The 19,342-nt window shown below is 47.1% G+C and overlaps 1 protein-coding gene across 1 annotated transcript in view; it reads left to right on the forward strand.

Annotated features, from left to right (window-relative positions):
* Window positions 1-19,342, forward strand: part of LOC148442270 (uncharacterized) — a gene marked incomplete at its 3' end in the record, with an annotated part of 86,685 nt that overhangs the window by 10,845 nt on the left and 56,498 nt on the right. The window contains exons 2-3 of the mRNA XM_088464106.1: window positions 2,739-2,872; window positions 14,435-14,524. Of these exons, the coding sequence (XP_088320232.1) occupies window positions 2,739-2,872; window positions 14,435-14,524 (224 nt within the window). The remainder of the gene's footprint in view (window positions 1-2,738; window positions 2,873-14,434; window positions 14,525-19,342) is intronic.

Here is a 19,342-nt window from a genome sequence, read left to right on the forward strand (position 1 = left end):
TCGTTCAAATCGTTCAGATCGTTTAATCGTTCAATCGTTCATCTGACAAATCTGACAAGTCTGACAAATCTGACCGTGTGTACGCTCCATTACTCTGTATCTGCCCCTACACCGGGGCTCTGTGTGTACATGTTACTCTGTATCTGCCCCTACACCGGGGCTCTGTGTGTACATGTCACTCTGTATCTGCCCCTACACGGGGGGTCTGTGTGTACATGTTACTCTGTATCTGCCCCTACACCGGGGCTCTGTGTGTACATGTTACTCTGTATCTGCCCCTACACCGGGGCTCTGTGTGTACATGTCACTCTGTATCTGCCCCTACACGGGGGGTCTGTGTGTACATGTTACTCTGTATCTGCCCCTACACCCGGGCTCTGTTTGTACATGTTACTCTGTATCTGCCCCTACACCGGGGCTCTGTGTGTACATGTTACTTTGTATCTACCCCTACACCCGGGGTCTGTGTGTACATGTTACCCTGTATCTACCCCTACACCGGGGCTCTGTGTGTACATGTTACTCTGTATCTGCCCCTACACCGGGGCTCTGTGTGTACATGTTACCCTGTATCTACCCCTACACCCGGGCTCTGTGTGTACATGTTACTCTGTATCTGCCCCTACACCGGGGCTCTGTGTGTACATGTTACTTTGTATCTACCCCTACACCCGGGCTCTGTGTGTACATGTTACTTTGTATCTACCCCTACACCCGGGGTCTGTGTGTACATGTTACCCTGTATCTACCCCTACATCGGGGCTCTGTGTGTACATGTTACTCTGTATCTGCCCCTACACCGGGGCTCTGTGTGTACATGTTACTCTGTATCTGCCCCTACACCGGGGCTCTGTGTGTACATGTTACTCTGTATCTGCCCCTACACCGGGGCTCTGTGTGTACATGTTACTCTGTATCTGCCCCTACACCGGGGCTCTGTGTGTACATGTTACTCTGTATCTGCCCCTACACCGGGGCTCTGTGTGTACATGTTACCCTGTATCTACCCCTACACCCGGGCTCTGTGTGTACATGTTACTCTGTATCTGCCCCTACACCGGGGCTCTGTGTGTACATGTTACTTTGTATCTACCCCTACACCCGGGGTCTGTGTGTACATGTCACTCTGTATCTGCCCCTACACCCGGGCTCTGTGTGTACATGTCACTCTGTATCTGCCCCTACACCCGGGCTCTGTGTGTACACGTTACTCTGTTTATTATAGATCTGTTATTTAGTGACCTGATTACAGGTTTCCATTTGCTGTAGTCTCTGGGGCCACTCGTGTCCTAACCATAACCTGATTTATCTCCGGCTGACACTTGTGTGCACTATGTGGACCTATCGGCACATGCACGGGATGAAGCCGTTGGCTGGTTCCCACTTTGTGATCACAGGAGGGGATGAGGCTGCTGCACTACTGCACTTGGGTGACCATGGACCCTGCTTTGTGTACACTGGGTCCTCCAGCTGGTCTTTGTCCTTGGCAAAAGCTGCAGAAAAGAATCCACAATCTCCTGTATCAGGAAGGTCACTGGCACATTCCTGGTTGTGGGTTATGGATTCAGAAGGAGCTGTCAGACCTAAGTGTGTGTAAAGTAGATGAGGGCAGTTTCCTGTCTGTTAAGGGCAATTCCCAGGGTTGTCACTTTCTGTTTAGTGAGCAAATAAATGAAACCTGCAGTGTTTGTCCCTGTGATGGGCTAATGACCGGCAGACCCCTATACTGACAGGGTCACCAAGGTGGTTCGGTCTGACACAATTGTATTTCGAGAAGTCCACAAACATATAGTTGGAGGCTCAATTACAATGAAGCAAGAATTAAATAGGATTATAGCACGCCGTGGTGACGTAAATAAAGGGACTGAATCACTCAGCGTAATTCTGTGCACAGTGGATTTATATCTTATCTGACTGAGGGCCTGATTCAGACGAGACCGCTAAGCTGCGCTCGTTCGCTCCAAAAGGGGCGGGGTATGCAAATCCCAAGATCGCACTGTCTGGCTTAAGTACGCCCTCTATGTCTTAGTGGGCGACGGCAATGAGCGTACGCAGGAGTATAAAGCCGCCCACCTTTCGTTCCTAGCACACGTCATCTCCAGGAAGTGTCTGATTAATCGGGAACATCGAGAGCCATCGGAGCTGCACGCAGCACTTGTGGTAGACCCTACCCCACCGCAAGCACTGCGATAAGTTTAGGCTAAACTACAACCAAGTGACGTGTTCAGTGACACTACTTTGCTAATTATGCACACCCATTAAACTCCGTTCTGACGCTCAGACACGCCGGCGTTCACAAGCGCCTTCCCCAGTTGCCACCCACAAACGGCGATGTCACTCAAAGTAGCGTCCAGTCTGTGTACTATGAGCGCACGATCGCCGGCCGCAGTGAATGGTTTGCGCATGCGTACTTTGGCGCATGCGCAGATGTGCGATAATCGCCCCTAGCGAGCGTTCGCAGCTTAGCGACCGGGTCTGAATCAGGCCCTGAATCCACAGGATACAAGTTTGCTTTGAACTTGATGGAGTTTCACAGACCGTGATATCACTCATCATAAGTTGCCCTTATGGAAGGAGCGAGTCAGAATATGGCAATAAGCTCATACATACATACAAGCCGCACATTATATATTAGTCACCCTATTCTTGGGTTAATTAATGTTATAATGTACGTTATTCTGTGTTCTGATTTTGGTTCCATCGGCTCATGACTTCTGTATGTTCTGTTTTGTCCGCAGTGCTTATGTGCAGGGGTCAAGCCATACGGGATTTTACGGGACCGGACTGTCGATTTTTGAATTTTAAAAAGGATGAATTAATATATGTTTACCACAAGCTGGACGGGAGATCGTCGGACCTATGGGCTGGAAGTGTAAGTAAATGTGTTACAAAATGTATTTATCATTTAATTCCACTCTTGAACCAATATGACTGAATCTCATGGTAACCAGGCACAGGGGATCAAGTAGGGAGAGTCAGAACATGCGTCAGTAACAGGAGCAGGCAGCCCTTGGCATTAATGCCCCAAGGTGGCACTCAAACCCTTTTTGCTTTTAATGTTGAAGGTTTGGCACTCGGAGAGGTAAAAGTTGCCTACCCTGATCTGTAATGTAGCTCCCGTTCCTTGTCGGAAATTATGTTTATTTTTTTAAAAACATTGCAAAAATCAGCCATTTGACACCTGTTTAAGAGCCCCAAATACTTTCCTTTTGGCCACTGATAGACCTTTATACTCTTAACCAATGTTATTTGCACTTTTTTTTTGCAGTACAGGCTGGTTCCCTTGCTTTCCCCCACACTAGTTAATGCCCAAATTACCCTACGACCGCCTGGATAAACCCTAACCAATTGAATTGAACGTTAAGCGGGAGCAGGCATACAAGTCAGATTACCGCGTGACATGCGTGTTAGGTCGAGCTGCGGGAGTCAAAGTTTTTACCACAGCTTATTAAATCTGCCCGTAAGAATCGGTTATTTTCTGGCAAAAGGCATTTAAACGCATATTTACAAAGAACCTCTGGGTCAGTGTTCAGAAGGAAGGTTCGGTCAGGCCAAAGAGCTGGATTCTCAATTTGTGCCGTAGGGCCAGCGACTGCGCACGTTACTATCGCAGCGACTAGGCGACTGCTATCGTCTGGATACAGGACAAACAAATGTATAAAGCAATTTATTTCGTTCTCCCAGCATGTGAATTGTACTTGTGGCTGGTCTCGTTTGATAGGTCTGTGAGTGATACGTAGATCACTACTGGTGCTTAGCGGTTGCGCATTGCTGGCTATTATTAGCGAGTGGTACGCTATGAATATCTGTGGTTTGCACAGCTGGTTTCCTGTCAGATAAAAATACATTTATGTAGCACTTTGCAGGATCCCCAGAGAGCTATCTGTAGCTGTCAGTACCTAGCTCCCTGACATGTTGGTACAATGCAATGTGCCAGCATTTACCGGCAGTGACCGTGTCCTAAAAAGAGCTGTGTATTTATGTATCATCGTGTTCCCCAGAGATGCACAGTTTTTTAAAATACAGGGATAGTAATAGAAGAGGTACTAAAGCATGGCAGTCACCGTCTGACATTGCACTATCCATTGTGAAGCTATAATCGGGATAACTAACTTAGGGTCTGATTCAGAGCCGGACGCTATTTGCGCTCGCTCGTTTAGAAAAAGGGGCTGGCTATTTAAATTGACCGTTCACTCTTTTACGAGCGAACAAAACATGCGGACGTTTTTTTGTAAAAAACGCCCCCTGGCCGCTCGCATCATACGTCATCTCCGCTATTTATTTGATTAATCGAGTACATCGAAAGGCGTATGAACTGCTCGCTATTCTTGTGGTTGCATTTTCCTACCAGAATCATGCGAGCAGTTCTGGCTAAAAGACACCTAACTGACGTGGACGATGACGCTGCTTTGTTAATTATGCACACCTTTAAAACGCCCGTTATGACCTTTTGGCACGCCTGCGTTCTGATCTCCACTCCCCGTTTTCAAGCACCTTCCCCTGTTACCACCCACAAACACCTCATTCTGTCACTCAAATTATCAGGCATTTGCTATTTTGCGAGCACAATTTTCGACCGCACTGACTGGTTCGCGCATGCGTAGTAAAACCCGTACACATGCGCAGTTGTGCGAACATCGCTAGGAACGAACGAGCGGCCGCTTACGAGCGGCTCTGAATCAGGCCCTTACTCTGCAACAGAAACAAATTCAGTCTTAAGGGTGCGTACACACACAGCGATCTTTTGAACGATTTAACTATAACAACGTCGTTATCGTTCAATTGTTTAAAAAAAAATTTATTTTTTAGCCTGAACGATTATCGTTCATGCGCGTTCACGTTTGTTGTTTGTTGTTCATCGTCCATTCTGACTGAACAATGTAACGATTTTCAAAGTTACAAAAATCGTTTGTAGTTCAAAAAAAATCGTTCATTACATTTTGTAAATGAACCATTTTAGTAAACGATTTTCCCTTGAAAAAATGAACGAAAATCGTTTACTAAAATCGTTAATTTACAAAATCGTTGTGTGTGTGTGTATACACCTTAAATATCATTTTTTTTTTCTTTTCAGTATAAAAACTCCTTTCAAGATATAGCATGTTTCTTATAACAGGTGCTTCTGGTATATACAATGAATAGTTGCCCCCAGTTTTCTAGGTTAAATTGTTACAAGTTGCCTAAATTATTTTTGTTTCATTAATTTATGAGATCGTATTAAATGAGCCTCTTTTGTCTGTTTTCAAGACCTATAATGTGTTTATTTCAGTTGTGTTAATGCAACAAATAAGGACGGGACTAAGGGCCTGATTCAGAGTTGGGAATAGAGGGCCTGATTCAGACCCGGTCACAAGCGCTGAGCGCTCGCAACCGGGTCGATGTTTGACCACTGGGTTGGCGCACGACGGAGCCGGGTCTCGCACCAAAGGGGGCGAGCTGTCGATGGTGATTGACAGCTCGCCCCATTTGGTAGGCGTGGCCGGGGGGTGGCTTCACAAACGGATGCGTTCCCAAACGAACGCCTGCCGTTTCTGGGCGGCCCCACTGACATCACCAGTGATGTCAGTGGGAGAGATTCTGGCTCTTTTAGAGCCAGAAGCTCTCTGGGGCTTGCGGCCACGAGACCCTACCACAAGGGTCTCGTCGCAAGCCCGATGGTTGCGATGGTCTTGACCATCGCGAACATCAACCTGGCCGCTCACTATAGCTGTGGGTGGTAACCCACAGCTATGCGAGCGGCCTGGAGGCCGCTCCAAAAAAAACAAAAAACGCCCTGATTCAGAGCGAGCGCTCTTTCAGGGCGTCCGGCTCTGAATCAGGCCCAGAGAGACAGATAGCACTTAACTGTGTACCTGGACAAACCATGTTGCAATGCAAGGGGTGTAAATACATATATTTTTTTTGCATGTGGGGTAAATACTGGCTGCTTTTACATGTAGCCCACAAATACTGCACGGCTTTATTATTACACTACAAGTTAGATGTCAGTTTGGAAACACTCCTCCCAAATCTAAATCTCTCTGCACACTATAAATCTGCCCCCCCTGCAGTGCAGCACGGTGCCACCAAGATGATCAGTTGAGACAGATCTCTGTCTCTATTCCCAACTCTGAATCAGGCCCTAAGTGCTGATTGGTTGGTTTGTAGCGCATAGAGAAACGGGATGATAGTGACAGGACAGATAAATAACTTGGATAACCCAGATTATAGGCAGCTAAGGCAGATCGTCCAAGGCCTGCTGTCAGTGCAATAAGGAAAGTCCTGCCTTATACTTTGTGTCTGTTATCTTTATTATACATTTAATTACACAAAGACAATAAACTATTCTGTGCCCCGCTCCTGCAGCAAAATATATGTTTGAGCTACAAACTTGGTTTCCTCCTAGTGACGGGTGATGGGTAGGTAGCAACCCTCCCGAAATTCCGCCCTTGGCAGGACGACAAGGTGAAAATCAACTTTAACTATCACACACAATGCAAACACTTTACTATCCCATATCAGGGGGAGCATGTGCACCCCCACCAGTAGATTATTCGGAAGCACATTTTTGCAATCCCCTCCTAGTAACAGTAACCGGGGACCCTCCTGAGCTGAGGACGACTCTGTGTGGCACCAAAGTGTCTTGGAACCACTGCTAGATTGCTTTTGTAACTTACCGTATAAAGATACAAGGCACATAACGGCACAGCTATCAAAATAACAAAGTAACCGTAACTGAGGTTTGAGGGACAAAGCATCAACTATCTCTGGAAGCTGCCACGCTGGAGCTCTGATGTATATAACAGGGTGAAAGCAATGGCGGCTGCCCTCATTGACTTGGTGGCTCAAGCAGCGCAGCGCAGTGGAGCCGTATTGTGTCTCGTTAAGCGCACTGGTCTGAGGCCGCTCCTGGTCCTTCGCTGTACACAGCTGAAAGGAAACAACACACAGAGTAGTAGGTTTGTGGTGGGACCTATTGCTTCTTAGTAAGTTTTTGGTGGTACGATCGATGGTGGGGGTCTAAGGACGCACTAATCGGTAGTTGAGCGTCTAGAATTGCTGACAGTGGGCGTCTCAGTCCTTGCACATTCGGAGGCACAGATGGACACCAGGGAAGTGCTATTAGCATAAAGTCGCAGATTGGGAATGCAGCGACAGACGCATCGCCCTCCGTTAGGCCCTAAGGGGTAAATTTACTAAAGTGAGAGTTTTTAGAAGTGAGTTTTAAATGTGATGTTGCCCATAGCAACCAATCAGATTCTACTTAACATTTAACTAGCACCTTCTAGAAGATAATAGCTAGAATCTGATTGGTTGCTATGGGCAACATCACTTTTAAAACTCACTTCTAAAAACTCTCACTTTAGTAAATTTACCCCTAAGTGTCTGAAGACATATCTAGAGTATGAAAGCTGCTATATGTATTGTATCAACTTGTAACTTTAGGTGAGAACCAGAACCTTATGTTGAAAGGACCTTTTCTGTTTGTCGGAGGCTTATCACCTAGCACCTTGGCTGCCACGTAACCTGTGATTGCTCTGAGATGCTGGCTCTTTTAGTGGTAGGTCTCCAGTTATGTTTATGTAGAGCCTGATCAAAGAGCCAGCCAGTAGCGTGCATAACTCTGGGGTCTATTTACTAAGCAGTGTTAGGAAAAGTGACAAGGTGCCAGCCAATCAGCTCCCAACTGTCATTTTTCAAACACAGCCTGTGAGATGACAGTTGGGAGCTGATTGGCTGGCACCTTATCACTTTTCACTCTGTCTCCTAACACTGCTTAGTAAATAGACAACTTAATCTGATGCCACCAGTCAGAAATGCTCAGCGGGCGGCTGTCAGAAGACAATTTTCCAGCAGCCGCCATTCTCAGAGGGACCTTCCTGCTTCTCTGCATCCTTAAATATCCCCCCCAGCGTCTACCGATCACTGCTGAGCACAGTGATTCGGCATCCCAGTGGCACCCCCCTCCCGGCGGCTGCTCCTCTCTGCCAGCCAGCACCAACCCCCCCGTGAGTACCTGGCGGCTACACAGTGAAGCAGCCAGCCGCCGGGGATGTGAAAGTCAGTGGGCCCCCCTTCCGCCCGTGATTAGCCGCCTCCCTGTGATTACCTGGCGGCTGGAGAGTGAAGCAGCTGCCGGCAGCGAGACCAATCAACTCCTGCCCCCCTGTGAGTATGAGTACCCGGCGGAAGCAGCCGCTGGGACATATTAGGTATGGCAATCGACCATCGATGGTAAACATCGATGGTTAACTGTCAATGGTCAACGGTTTTGCCATCGATGGCAGAGAGCCAATAGTTCTCCGCCATCGATGGATGAGTGCAAGCCGATGATTTTATTTTTTGGGTGGGACGGAACTTACCCTCACCCCCAGCGGCCAGTAAGCCACCCCCCGCCCCCGTGCCCCTAACAACCGTGGCCATCGAGTGGTGCAAACCATCGATGGTTCACAATAGATATTTTTGAGCCATTGATGGTAATCACCGATGGACAACCCACTGATGGCCTTCCCTAGGACATATATAACAGCAGTTTGGCTGCCCGCGATAGTATCGATACTTAATGATTTTTACATATTGGGGAAAAAATTATTTTTCTGAAGAAAGTTAATGCAGAGGAAACTAGGGACAGCCATCAACCATCGATGGTGTGTGCCTGATGGCAAGCACTGAGGCCGCCCCATCAATGTCATCACCAGATGTTAACAAAATATTGGTGGTGCAGGCCCGATGGTCGCACTCTGCACGTGCGCAAAACCCAACCATCGATGGCTGCATCATCAATGGTTTTCTAATGATGGTTCAAAACCATCGGTCATTGATGGTACACGCTTCAATGGTTATCACTACAGTATACCATACAAAATTGCTATTTTTATGGTATACTGCCTTTAAAAAAAAAAAAAAAAAATGTAAAAACATAAAATCGTGTTGGATAAGTTTTAAATACACGTTCCTGACTCAATTCTATCACAAAAAAGCCCCTGACAATTTCGGAGCGCAACAAATTAAAGCTGTTTAATGAGCATCCACATCTACTAAAACACTACTAGCAACATCAACTTTACAGTATCACTTTCTTTATATATTTTATGACTTAATTTTGGGACTTCATCATTTATATTTTGCACGAAGTGTGAGCTCTTGTGGTTTTTGCTTAGTGATTATTTTGTTCACATTATGGGCAATATTCAATTCCAGGCGAAAACCCGTAATTTTCGCCTATTGTCTTTTTCCCCGTATTCAATTACATTGACTTTTCGCCGGTGCGAAAAGTCAATATAATAAAATGGGGATAATTTTTCGCTTGACTTTAGCAGGCGAAAAAAAGTGCAGAATTGGGGTTTAGGGGTGGAGGCTGAAAAAAAATAGCCTGCACCCCTGGGAATGGCCCCTAAAAATTATATATGTTAAAGAAAAAAAAAAAAATCGGGACACCCCAAGAAAAAGTTTTTAAATTTTGGGGTTAAAAATAATAAAAAATGGGAACAACCCCTAAACTACCGTAATAGATTCCAGAGGGGTTCCCATGTATGCGGCAGGTGTTTTCTTCATCGGGGAGTAGCGGCAGGTGCATTTTTGAAGAATTTAAAAAAAATCATTTTAGGGACTTAAAAATATGCTTACACCCATTTTCATGTACCCCAAATTTGATGGCCATAGTTATTTTTCTCAAAAAAAAACAGCTAAGTGCTATTCTTCACCACTTCTTCATAGCCGCATTTATGCACCTGCCGCGGCTATTTAAAAACCCAACTGTCTTCTGCAGGCAAAAATGGGGGGACCCATAGTGATCCCCCATGTCTGGACATCTTTTGGGGGGTCCTAGGATGATTTTCCGAAAATTTCCGTTTTTTTTTCGCCGGTTCCCGTCTTCCCCCACTTTGGAATTGAATACGGGGAATCGCCGGCACGCACACGATACTTTTCCGCCTGGAAAACAGGCGAAGGAGGCGAAAAGTCCAGCAGGCGAAAAGTCTGAATTGAATACGGGCCTATGTTCCTTAACGTGTTTGGTGACACGTTTTTCACTTCGCAGTCTGTGCAGCTCCCTGAGAGCACAGTTGCCCCTAATCAGATTTGTGTGTTTGAAAAATGACAGTTAGGAGCTGGTTGGCTGGTACTTTTTCTCCGTTCACTTTCTCTTCATCCAAGGCTTTAGTAAATAGACCGCCATGTATTACCTGCAGTTATGCACGCTGCTGGCTGGCCCTCTGATCAGACTCTACATAAACATAAGTGGAGACCTACGACTAAAAGACCCAGTATCTCAGAGTAATCACAGGTTACGTGGCAGCCTGCTCCATCCAAGGCTTAGTAAATAGAGCCCATGATTTGGTTGGTATAAATAACGCCTCCCTCATCATCGCATCATTCCAAATCCCGCAGGACCTTGCTGGCCAGAAGCTTCTCCGCTAGGAGCCGTCAGTCGTCCCGTATTAGAAGGGCTCTGAGACTAAGGGGTCTATTTACTAAGCCTTGGGGCCATATTCAATTAGCGGCAAAAATGGATGTTTTTTCGCCCCAAAAAATGCTACATTTTAGCCCCAAAAAAACTGGAGAATTCGGCACCAGGAGAAAAAATAGGAGAAAAGTTTTCTCCATCCCAGACTAGGAGAGAGAAAATTTTGGCTAAAAATGTGGGGATTTCTTTCAGAACCCTTTGGACCCCCCCCCCCTAATGACAAATTACCAGAAAAAAAATCGTAAGTTGCGTACTTTTGGCGAAATCTCCATCCACTTTATCTCCATGCAAGGCTTAGTACATAGGGGGAGATGTATTAACGGCGACATCGCCGTTGCGGTACATCCCCCCCGACTTCGCGTCCATACCGCGGTTCATTACCGCGGTATGTACCAAGGATTTCGCAAAGGACAGCTCTCTCGATGAGAGCTGTCCTTTGCGATGCTGCCGGGCAGAGGGACTTCCGGGTTGAACACCCAGAAGTCCTTCTGCGCATGCGCAGAAGGACGCGGGCCGCGGGGGCTCATGGGAGGGATCCCATCGGATCCCTCCCAGCCCCGAGTGTCGCGCTAAGAAGCCCATAGGCTTCTATTGGGTAACGCCACCTGAAGGTGGCGTTACCTAGCGACGCGAAGCAGCAGAATGCAGCGCATTCTACTGCTTAATACATACGGGGAATGCGGTAAAACCCCCGAAAACTGCATTTTCGGGGGGTTTACCGCATTTTGCTGTTAATACATCTCCCCCATAGACCCCTAAGTTTGCCAATATCGCTGTCCTTAGCAGGTCCAACAGACTTGTACTTAGGACTGATTCATCGACCAGATGCCCCTTACTGCTTCCGCTGGAGGGAAATCTCGCTAGTCCATTGTAGACACAACTGTTGTAATACTCATGTTATTATGGGGACCTAGAAGGGGATGTTGTGGAGGCGAAGAAAGAATGGGACATCGCCATCTTACCGGCTGTGCCAGCGCATTATTGTGTGGATAAATGTAGCACACGTAGAACAAGGACTCTAGGAAACTGAGACATTTCATTGGCACATGCAGAAAACCCGGGGTCATGGAAGTCCTTAATCTAATTAAATAGCCGTACATAGAAGGGAAATCCTGCATTTCTTTGGAGGTTCCTCGGTTGGGATCTCTGCACCGCTAGCCGTGTTCCTGGAGACACCGCCAGAGAAAAGAACGGGGTATTTAATTCAAACCCCAGAAAAGAGAACACGACAGGGTCAGATCAGACACTGGCGCCTTTACTCTGAAACGTAGACTTGTGGGAAGGGAGAAGCGTTAAATCCATGTGACGAGCTGGGTGTCATTATCTGTATTTTATTAGAGGATTTCTGGTATACATGAGGTGCAGAGCATGTTTTCTGTCATTCTGTGTGCCGGGGGCAATTCCCGGGTCTGGTCTTATTTTCTCAGTTATGTATTATTTGCACAGTGCTGCTTCTCTTGTACTGCAGGCAATTATTAGTGTCTATTCACATTAGTTAATAAGTGCACAGCTACTACCTTTGTTACTGGTGTTGAATTCACTTGAGAGCAAGGAGCATTTTGCAAAAATATAGATGACCGGTGCCGCCATCTAAGGCGCAAGGGGGCAGCACAGTCGCTGCCCCAACGCCACCCTGGGGAGGCAACCATTTTCCACCTTGCCAAACACCGAGCTTGCATACAAGGGTACACCCTTATCCACACATGTTACTGCTCTCAACGCTCTTCTGGCGCTTGTTGTGTGACATCATGACATCACATGCACCGGAGGCGGGGCATGCCAGCAAATGTTGAGCCATTTTTTTTTATTATTTTTTTTTTAAATACTTTTTTATTGATTTTTCAAAAATAGGATCCTTGTTGAGCCATATTTTACAGAGGTGTTTTTTTTCTTTTTATAAGGTCAGGAATTGTGCGTGCGCGTGGTAAGAAGCTGGGTAGACTAGTAGGGGCTCTTGCACAAATAACGTAACCGTGCTGCTTGCATTTTCATAATTGAACCTCTGTGGCTTTTCTTGTCCTGTATGACTGGATATCTGCACAGTACCACATCTCAGGTTCTATATAGTCTCTGTAGTTTTCGTCATCTGAATTTATCACGTGTGCTGTATAAATTTGCGATTTGTTTGAAGAGGAATGGTCAGGCCATACTAAGACCACCACTGTACCATTTTCCTGCTTGTCTAAATTATTTGCTACTGTTGGCAACAATATTAATGATTTAAAGTATTGACATCTTGCAGGTGAAAGACACACATACACACAGTTCTATGGCCACTTTGCAACAGCCCCCGAAGGCAGAGCTAAGTGAGCCTCCGCTCACCATCTGCTGTGGAACTACAAGTCCCAGGATGCTCTGTAGGCCAGAGTCTGAAGTTTTTTTTCTTTTTCTTATACAGTCATCAACTGTGTGATACCAGAGCTAATGTCTCATCAATATGTAACTGAGATTTCTAAGCAGTGTCCATATACAGTATGACTTGCTGACGCTCAAGACAGGTTCGTTACCTGCACAACCCCCCTTAACCAGTCTGCAGTCATAGTGCGGACATTCAAAATGTCAATAGCCAAAATGTCGACATGGTCTGAATGTGAACATTTAGAATTTTGACATTGTCGGAAGACATTGTGAGCGTTGACACATAAATTTAGGGTAAAAGTGCGTATCCACTAGCAGATAGTTGATTGTAATGGTACAGTCGTTCCTCTTCCCCTGCAGTGCGTACACTGAGCAATATGTCATTCAGTGCAGGCACCCTCTCTCATCCCCGAACATAGTCAATCTGTTGTTATCGGCAGATTGACCGGCATGTTCAGGCGATGATTGATGTCAAATACGACCAGCGGGAGCCGCATCACTGGTCGTTATCTACATTTTCATGCCCGATTAATGAGCAATTGCACGATGTCGTAATCGTGCAATCGCTCATTATTATCTGCTAGTGGATACGCGGCTTAAGACTGCGATTAGGGTAAAGGGGAGGGATATGGTAAGGTTTATTGTTGAAATTGCATTGTCGACATATTTACTGTAGATACTGAGAATCGCTGTGTGTGTGTGTGTGTGTGTGTACAGTATGTATGTGTGTGTGTGTACAGTATGTATGTGTGTGTGTACAGTATGTATGTGTGTGTTAATAAGCTCATTGTCCCTCACAGAAATATTTTTACGAACATAGAGACAGACAATATTTTCTCATCTGCAAACAAAACAAATCTACTCTCTACTAATCTGTCATGGCCTCCGACCATCCGCTCCTGATACAAAGAGCAGAAATCCCTGGATCTATGACCCTCATTCAGAGCCGTACGCTCTGAGCAGAGCGCACGCTCTGAATGAGGGCCGTCCTCCATAACTATGGAGCGTCCTCCTGGACGCTCGTATAGCTGTGGGTCACCACCCACAGCCTATACAAGCGTGCAGTTTGATGGCCGCGATGGTCTTGACCATCGCGACCATCGAAACTGCGAGCCGGAGCCTGCGGTTGAGGTTTTCAACCGCAAGGCCCGGAGTGATTTTGGCTCTATCAGAGCCAAAATCACTCCCACTGACATCACTAGTGATGTCAGTGGGCCGGCTTCTGACGGTAGGCGTTCCCTTAGGAACGGCCCCGTCTGGGAGGCACGCCCACCATAGGGAGCGTGCTGTCAATCAACATCGACAGCACGCCCCCTTTGATCAGACACAACGAGCGAAGGAAAGTCCTTCGCTCGTCGCGTCTGGCGCATGCGCACGACAGAGCTCCCTCCGTCGTGCGCATGCTCAGTGCAGAACATCGACCCACTTGCGAGCGGACAGCCGCTCGCGAGTGGGTCTGAATCAGGCCCTATGCTTCATGTTTGTGATTTCCAGGAGAACTGTTTATTCTCACTCGTTAGTGATTCTCATTCCCCCCCCACCCCGAACGCTACGACATCATTCTGTACTGGCTGCTGTAATAATGTGTAGTGAATATAAGGCCCAATGACTGTGCTGTTCTTCGTTCCGCAGGTGGACTCTTCTTTTGGATATTTCCCGAAGGATCTTATAGATGTAAAAAAAAATTACATCACTGCTGAAGAGCTGGTGCTGCCCACAGATGTAAGTTTGTGTGGGTAGGAAGCTTACGTTAGAGCTCGCGTTATGTGCGCGCGCCAAGTGTAGAGATATATATTCGTAACAATATATATTTTTTGCCGTTCTACTAGTAAAGGTTGAATGTATACGGTGGAATACAGCTATCTGGTCAGAATACCCATGTACAACACTCATAATTAACTTTATTGTTGTTAAGTGTCTTTTATTTGCCTTGCCACCTATCCATTAGCGACAGCCAAGCTTTCAGTTATCCGAATAAAACAGGGTTTAAATGTCTTATGTACAAAGACTCCCATTTGAAAAATCAATTGTCTCTGAAACTACTGATTTTTAGGTATCAATCTGGCTGCCGGTGACCAGCACAGATGGCTGTACAGGATCTTTATTGACTGATATTTTTAAACCTTAAATCTTTTAATTTTAATGCTAAATTAATATTGTGGTACATATAGTGACCCATAGCGCCTCTAGCAGTCACACTTTGGTGATTTATTGATGATGTACCAATCATTACCTAGACCAGAGATTCCCAAACGCAGTCCTCAAGGCTCTCCAACAGTTCAGGTTTTACAGATATCCATGGTTGAGTACAGGTGGTTAAGTCAAATTGACTGAGGTACTAATTAAATCACCTGTGCTCAACCATGGATATCTCTAAAACCTGAACTGTTTGGGAGCCTTGAGGACCGTGATTGGGAACCTCTGACCTAGACCCTTGATATGGACATTAATTAAATAATATTATGCATAAAAGTTCAATTGATTAATGCTTCCAATTGTGCAGCGCAGTTTGGGAATGTTCCTACCATTTTCCAGATTGGATTCTTGTAACAAGTACAGAAATGTTCTGGGCTGAATTTGTTGTTATTCTTTATTCTTCACTGTGTATTTCTTATTTTATTTTATTTAATTATTTCTACTTCAGGGTCCATAGGGGGTCCACAGGGTTGACCTTGGGGTATAGGTTGGGAACCAAATCCGGGCACCACGCAGTTAAAGCTTTTAGCTCCCAGGATGCACTTGGGTCCACTCTCCCTATAACCCCACCCCCCAGCCAGAGGCACCTCAGTTTAAGTTGGTGCCCGGCCGGAGTTGGGTCACCGTTACTGCAGGGGGGCTGCTTAGCAGCCCCTAAGCTTAAAAGAGTTTTTATTTTGTTCTTTTTTACTACTCTTCAGAGCGGCAGCATCAGACTGTCCAATGGACGTCTGAGCTGCCGCTCCTACACCCCGCCGGCGCTGCGACGCCAGTACAGATCTGGGGATCGCAGCGGACCCCAGAGTCTGTACTAGCCGGGCTCTGGAGGAATCCCTGGGCTGCTGCCGGATCGACGGGGACAGGTAAGTCGCGTGGTCACCGCTTGCGGTGATCCACGTGTGAATATGCAGCCTTATGCCTCCGGTCTCTGGGGACAGACCGGAGGCGCTAGCGGTGGCGGCGGGCTCCCCCTCCATGGAGGCATACCCCGCGTGTCCACAGACCACCAGGGATTATAGCGGGAGCCGGCATCCCGGGGGGTTAATTGCTAGCCAGGGGAGGAAGCTTTCCCTGTCTAGCGGCTCCTCCCCTCAGCTCAGCGCGCCTTTCAATACTACAGTCTGGCGTCGCTGAGCTGTTTCCTCCGCGGGCCACGCTTCTTCTGAGGTCTCCAGTGGCCATTTTCTCTGTGGTGCTGCAGAACTCTTAGGATGTCAGTGAGCCCAGTCCCCCTGCGTACCTGGCCATTTTGGATGAGTGTACACAGCGCTATAGCCTTCCCAGACACTGAATCTGGGCAGTTGAATGTAGCGACATTGTGCAGTATATTATATGTCATGCTTATGTATGTACAGTGTATATGTCTGCATTGTATGTGACTTATGCTAGTGCTGACTGTCTGCTTTTTCTCTCACCTGTCAGTGTATATCTATCCCTTTTCTTTATCTGCCCTAATACAGGTGTACCTGGGGTGGTTCTGAGACCTCACATATATATATTTGTTAATATCTGTGAGGTTTGTCACATACTGTTGCGTGCTGCACGTTGCCATATTTTAGATGGAACTGTGAGTTGCATACGCTGATAATGGGTCCCTGCAGCTAATCTTAGCGTCAGTCAGGACCGGTATGGCGCTGCTTAATATTTCCGTCAAGATAGTCAGATATATCTGACCAGGAGATTGCACACGATACTGCACCCATTATTGCTATCCTGCAAGTCATAGCCTGCAGGAATTAGTGCGGAGGATTTTAACTCAGAAAGGTTTATGTATGCGGCACCATCTGGTGCGGGGCCCCTTGCACGACCCCCTTAAAGGGCGGTTTATTTCTCAGGATCCTCTCCTTTGAGGATCGCCGGGCGGGCCCCATTGTCGTCACTCGCTTGGAGTTACTTCACCATACTGACCTTTTGAACTCGGGGTATCTCGCAATTTCTTGCAATTTACCCCTGTGCAACAGACTGTCGCTCCCCGCCGGGGTTTTTCACAGTACATGAATTACCTCCGATACCACATCGGTCTGTCATTCCCCTTGCAGGGATTACCACAACGGCCACCCTGGTGGATGTCGTTTTATACGAAATACTAATTGGCGTGATATACGCCCTGTGGTTACTGACCAGTGGCTCTGCCGTGAACTGGATGGTATATTCGGCTCTTTCCCTCTCACATGGGGGGAGCCGATTTCAAGTATTATTATCCCTGCTTTGGGGCTGGTAGCCAGGTTCATTCTGGATATAGAGAATGTCGATCCTGCACCTGTATCATACATCTCCCGTTTTCTGCCCAGCGGGTGGATCTCATAGCGGGAGTCTGGCTGTCGCCAGATACGAGGAGTCACAAAGGCCTCCTGTTTCCCATTCCCTGAGGGTCCTCACAAGTAATGGAAATCCCCTTCTGGGATGGATTTGTATGTTAATCATCGGGTCACAGGCATTAATACGCCTCCCATCCCGGCCTGGACGGATTTTACGGATCCGTAGGTGGTAACTTTGCCTGAAATCAATGTACTCGTTTTCAGGGCCTGTTGCCCGTCCTACCGTGGCCATCGCATGGTGATGCTTTTGTGACGTTTTTCCCCTCCAACACGTCTGAGGTCCAAATATCTTTTGCCGCTCACATATAATATGCAGTGGTCATATGTGGGATTACCTCATGGGATGCCGGTCTTCTAACTTTCAGGGTTTCGGCGGCGTCTGTATCCGCCGCAGTACCCTATGGCTACGTTATGGGAAAGCAGAGGTGCACACTCCTTCCATGGGGAAGATCTTGTTTGGTCCTGACCTTGACAAGATCGTTGCATCATTGGCAGTATCACTAATGGGGAGATACCGTCTTTAGCTACTCCCACTACATTCGGACTAACTCTGTTAAGTCTTTTTGTCCTCAGGGTCAGCCTAAAAGCCTGTTTTTTCCTAGGCTGTCGGCCTCCATGGGGGCCACCATATCCAGTACCGAGCAGTCCTGGACTTCCGGACGACCCTGTTTCTACACCTGAGGATATACCCTCAGCCTGACGGGACAGGTCTACATCTGGGGAATTTCCAGAGTGAGGTACTGATTCTCAACAGCCTCTCATTGCTCAGGCAGCCTCCTCACAGGCATTGTTACACGGGCCCTTCTTCAGACCTGATCAGGGCCTTACAATCCCAGAAAGCTATACAGTCTTTGTGGTAAGCAGAGCTATTTCGGCCAACCTCACTATCTCAGTGAGGGACTGGTTGTTCTACTTTCTTTCTGGGGCGGTGACCGACTGGTCCTCATTTGCCTATACTCTGTCTCAAATCCCTGAATCAGATTCCAACGATGCCTGGACTCAGGTGGAATCGTCCATGCTTCATCATCCGACGTTTGGAACCTGGGGATTTTAGGGTATATCTGAGTATTCAGGATACGTACCTACGGGTACGTACAGAGCACTCTCATCAGCATGGGTTTAGGTTTGCTGTGCCACAGCAACACTTGTAAGTTTCGGGCTCTGCCTTTTGGGACTGTCCTCAACTCCACCGGGGTTTACCAGCCTTATGGATTTTCTGACAGTTCACCTGTTCAGGGTATCCGAATGCTCCTTTCTCTGGACGGTCTCCTGCTTTTAGCAGGATCACCAAGGTACTTTACCGCCAGGTCAGGATAACCGTGGCTTCTTCTCGGTACAGATAATTAGTCAACGGAGAAAAAAGTCCTCCCTACATCCCTCACAGGGTTTTCTTCATCTGGGAGCACTGCTAGATTCTCAGACTCTGAGAATTTTTCTGGCGTAAGACAAGATCTCCACTCTTCAACTTGGAGTGTGCGGATATCTACGCATTCGACATATGTCATTACTCTTTGTGATGCGCGGTCTACCAGAGTGTCTACCTTTTGGTAGGGTGGAATGTGCTCAGTTCCATTCCAGGCCTTGCCATAATTGACTCCCCTCCAAATGGATCGAGTTTTTCCCATCGGATCGCTGTTCGAACGATGATACTTTCTCCGGAGGCGAGTTGGTCTCTGTCCGGGTGGCTATGGCCATCTCGTCCAGGGTGTTCTTTGCTACAGACAGTGTCTGGTCCGCATTCGTTTCGGGGCAGTTGGACGTCTGTCGTTTCTGCCCTGCCACTTAACTTGTTGATACTTTAGGCTGTCTTGGACCTTCACTCTGGCCTAACCCATATGTCACGGTAAACCTGAATAGGTTCAGTCCGACAGTGTCACAACAGTGACTTCCATCTAGGCAACACTGGTAGTTGGGTGGCAATGTCAGGTATGTCATCCATTCTGACATAGTCCAAGGGTCTTCTCCTGGCCAACTCTGCAGTGTTTATTCCCGGAGCTCTCCATTGGGAAGCGGGCTTCCTCAGCCG

Source organism: Taudactylus pleione, unplaced genomic scaffold (genome assembly GCF_031769625.1).
Source record: "Taudactylus pleione unplaced genomic scaffold, aTauple2 ptg001579l, whole genome shotgun sequence".
In the NCBI taxonomy this organism is placed as follows: Eukaryota; Metazoa; Chordata; class Amphibia; order Anura; family Myobatrachidae; genus Taudactylus; species Taudactylus pleione.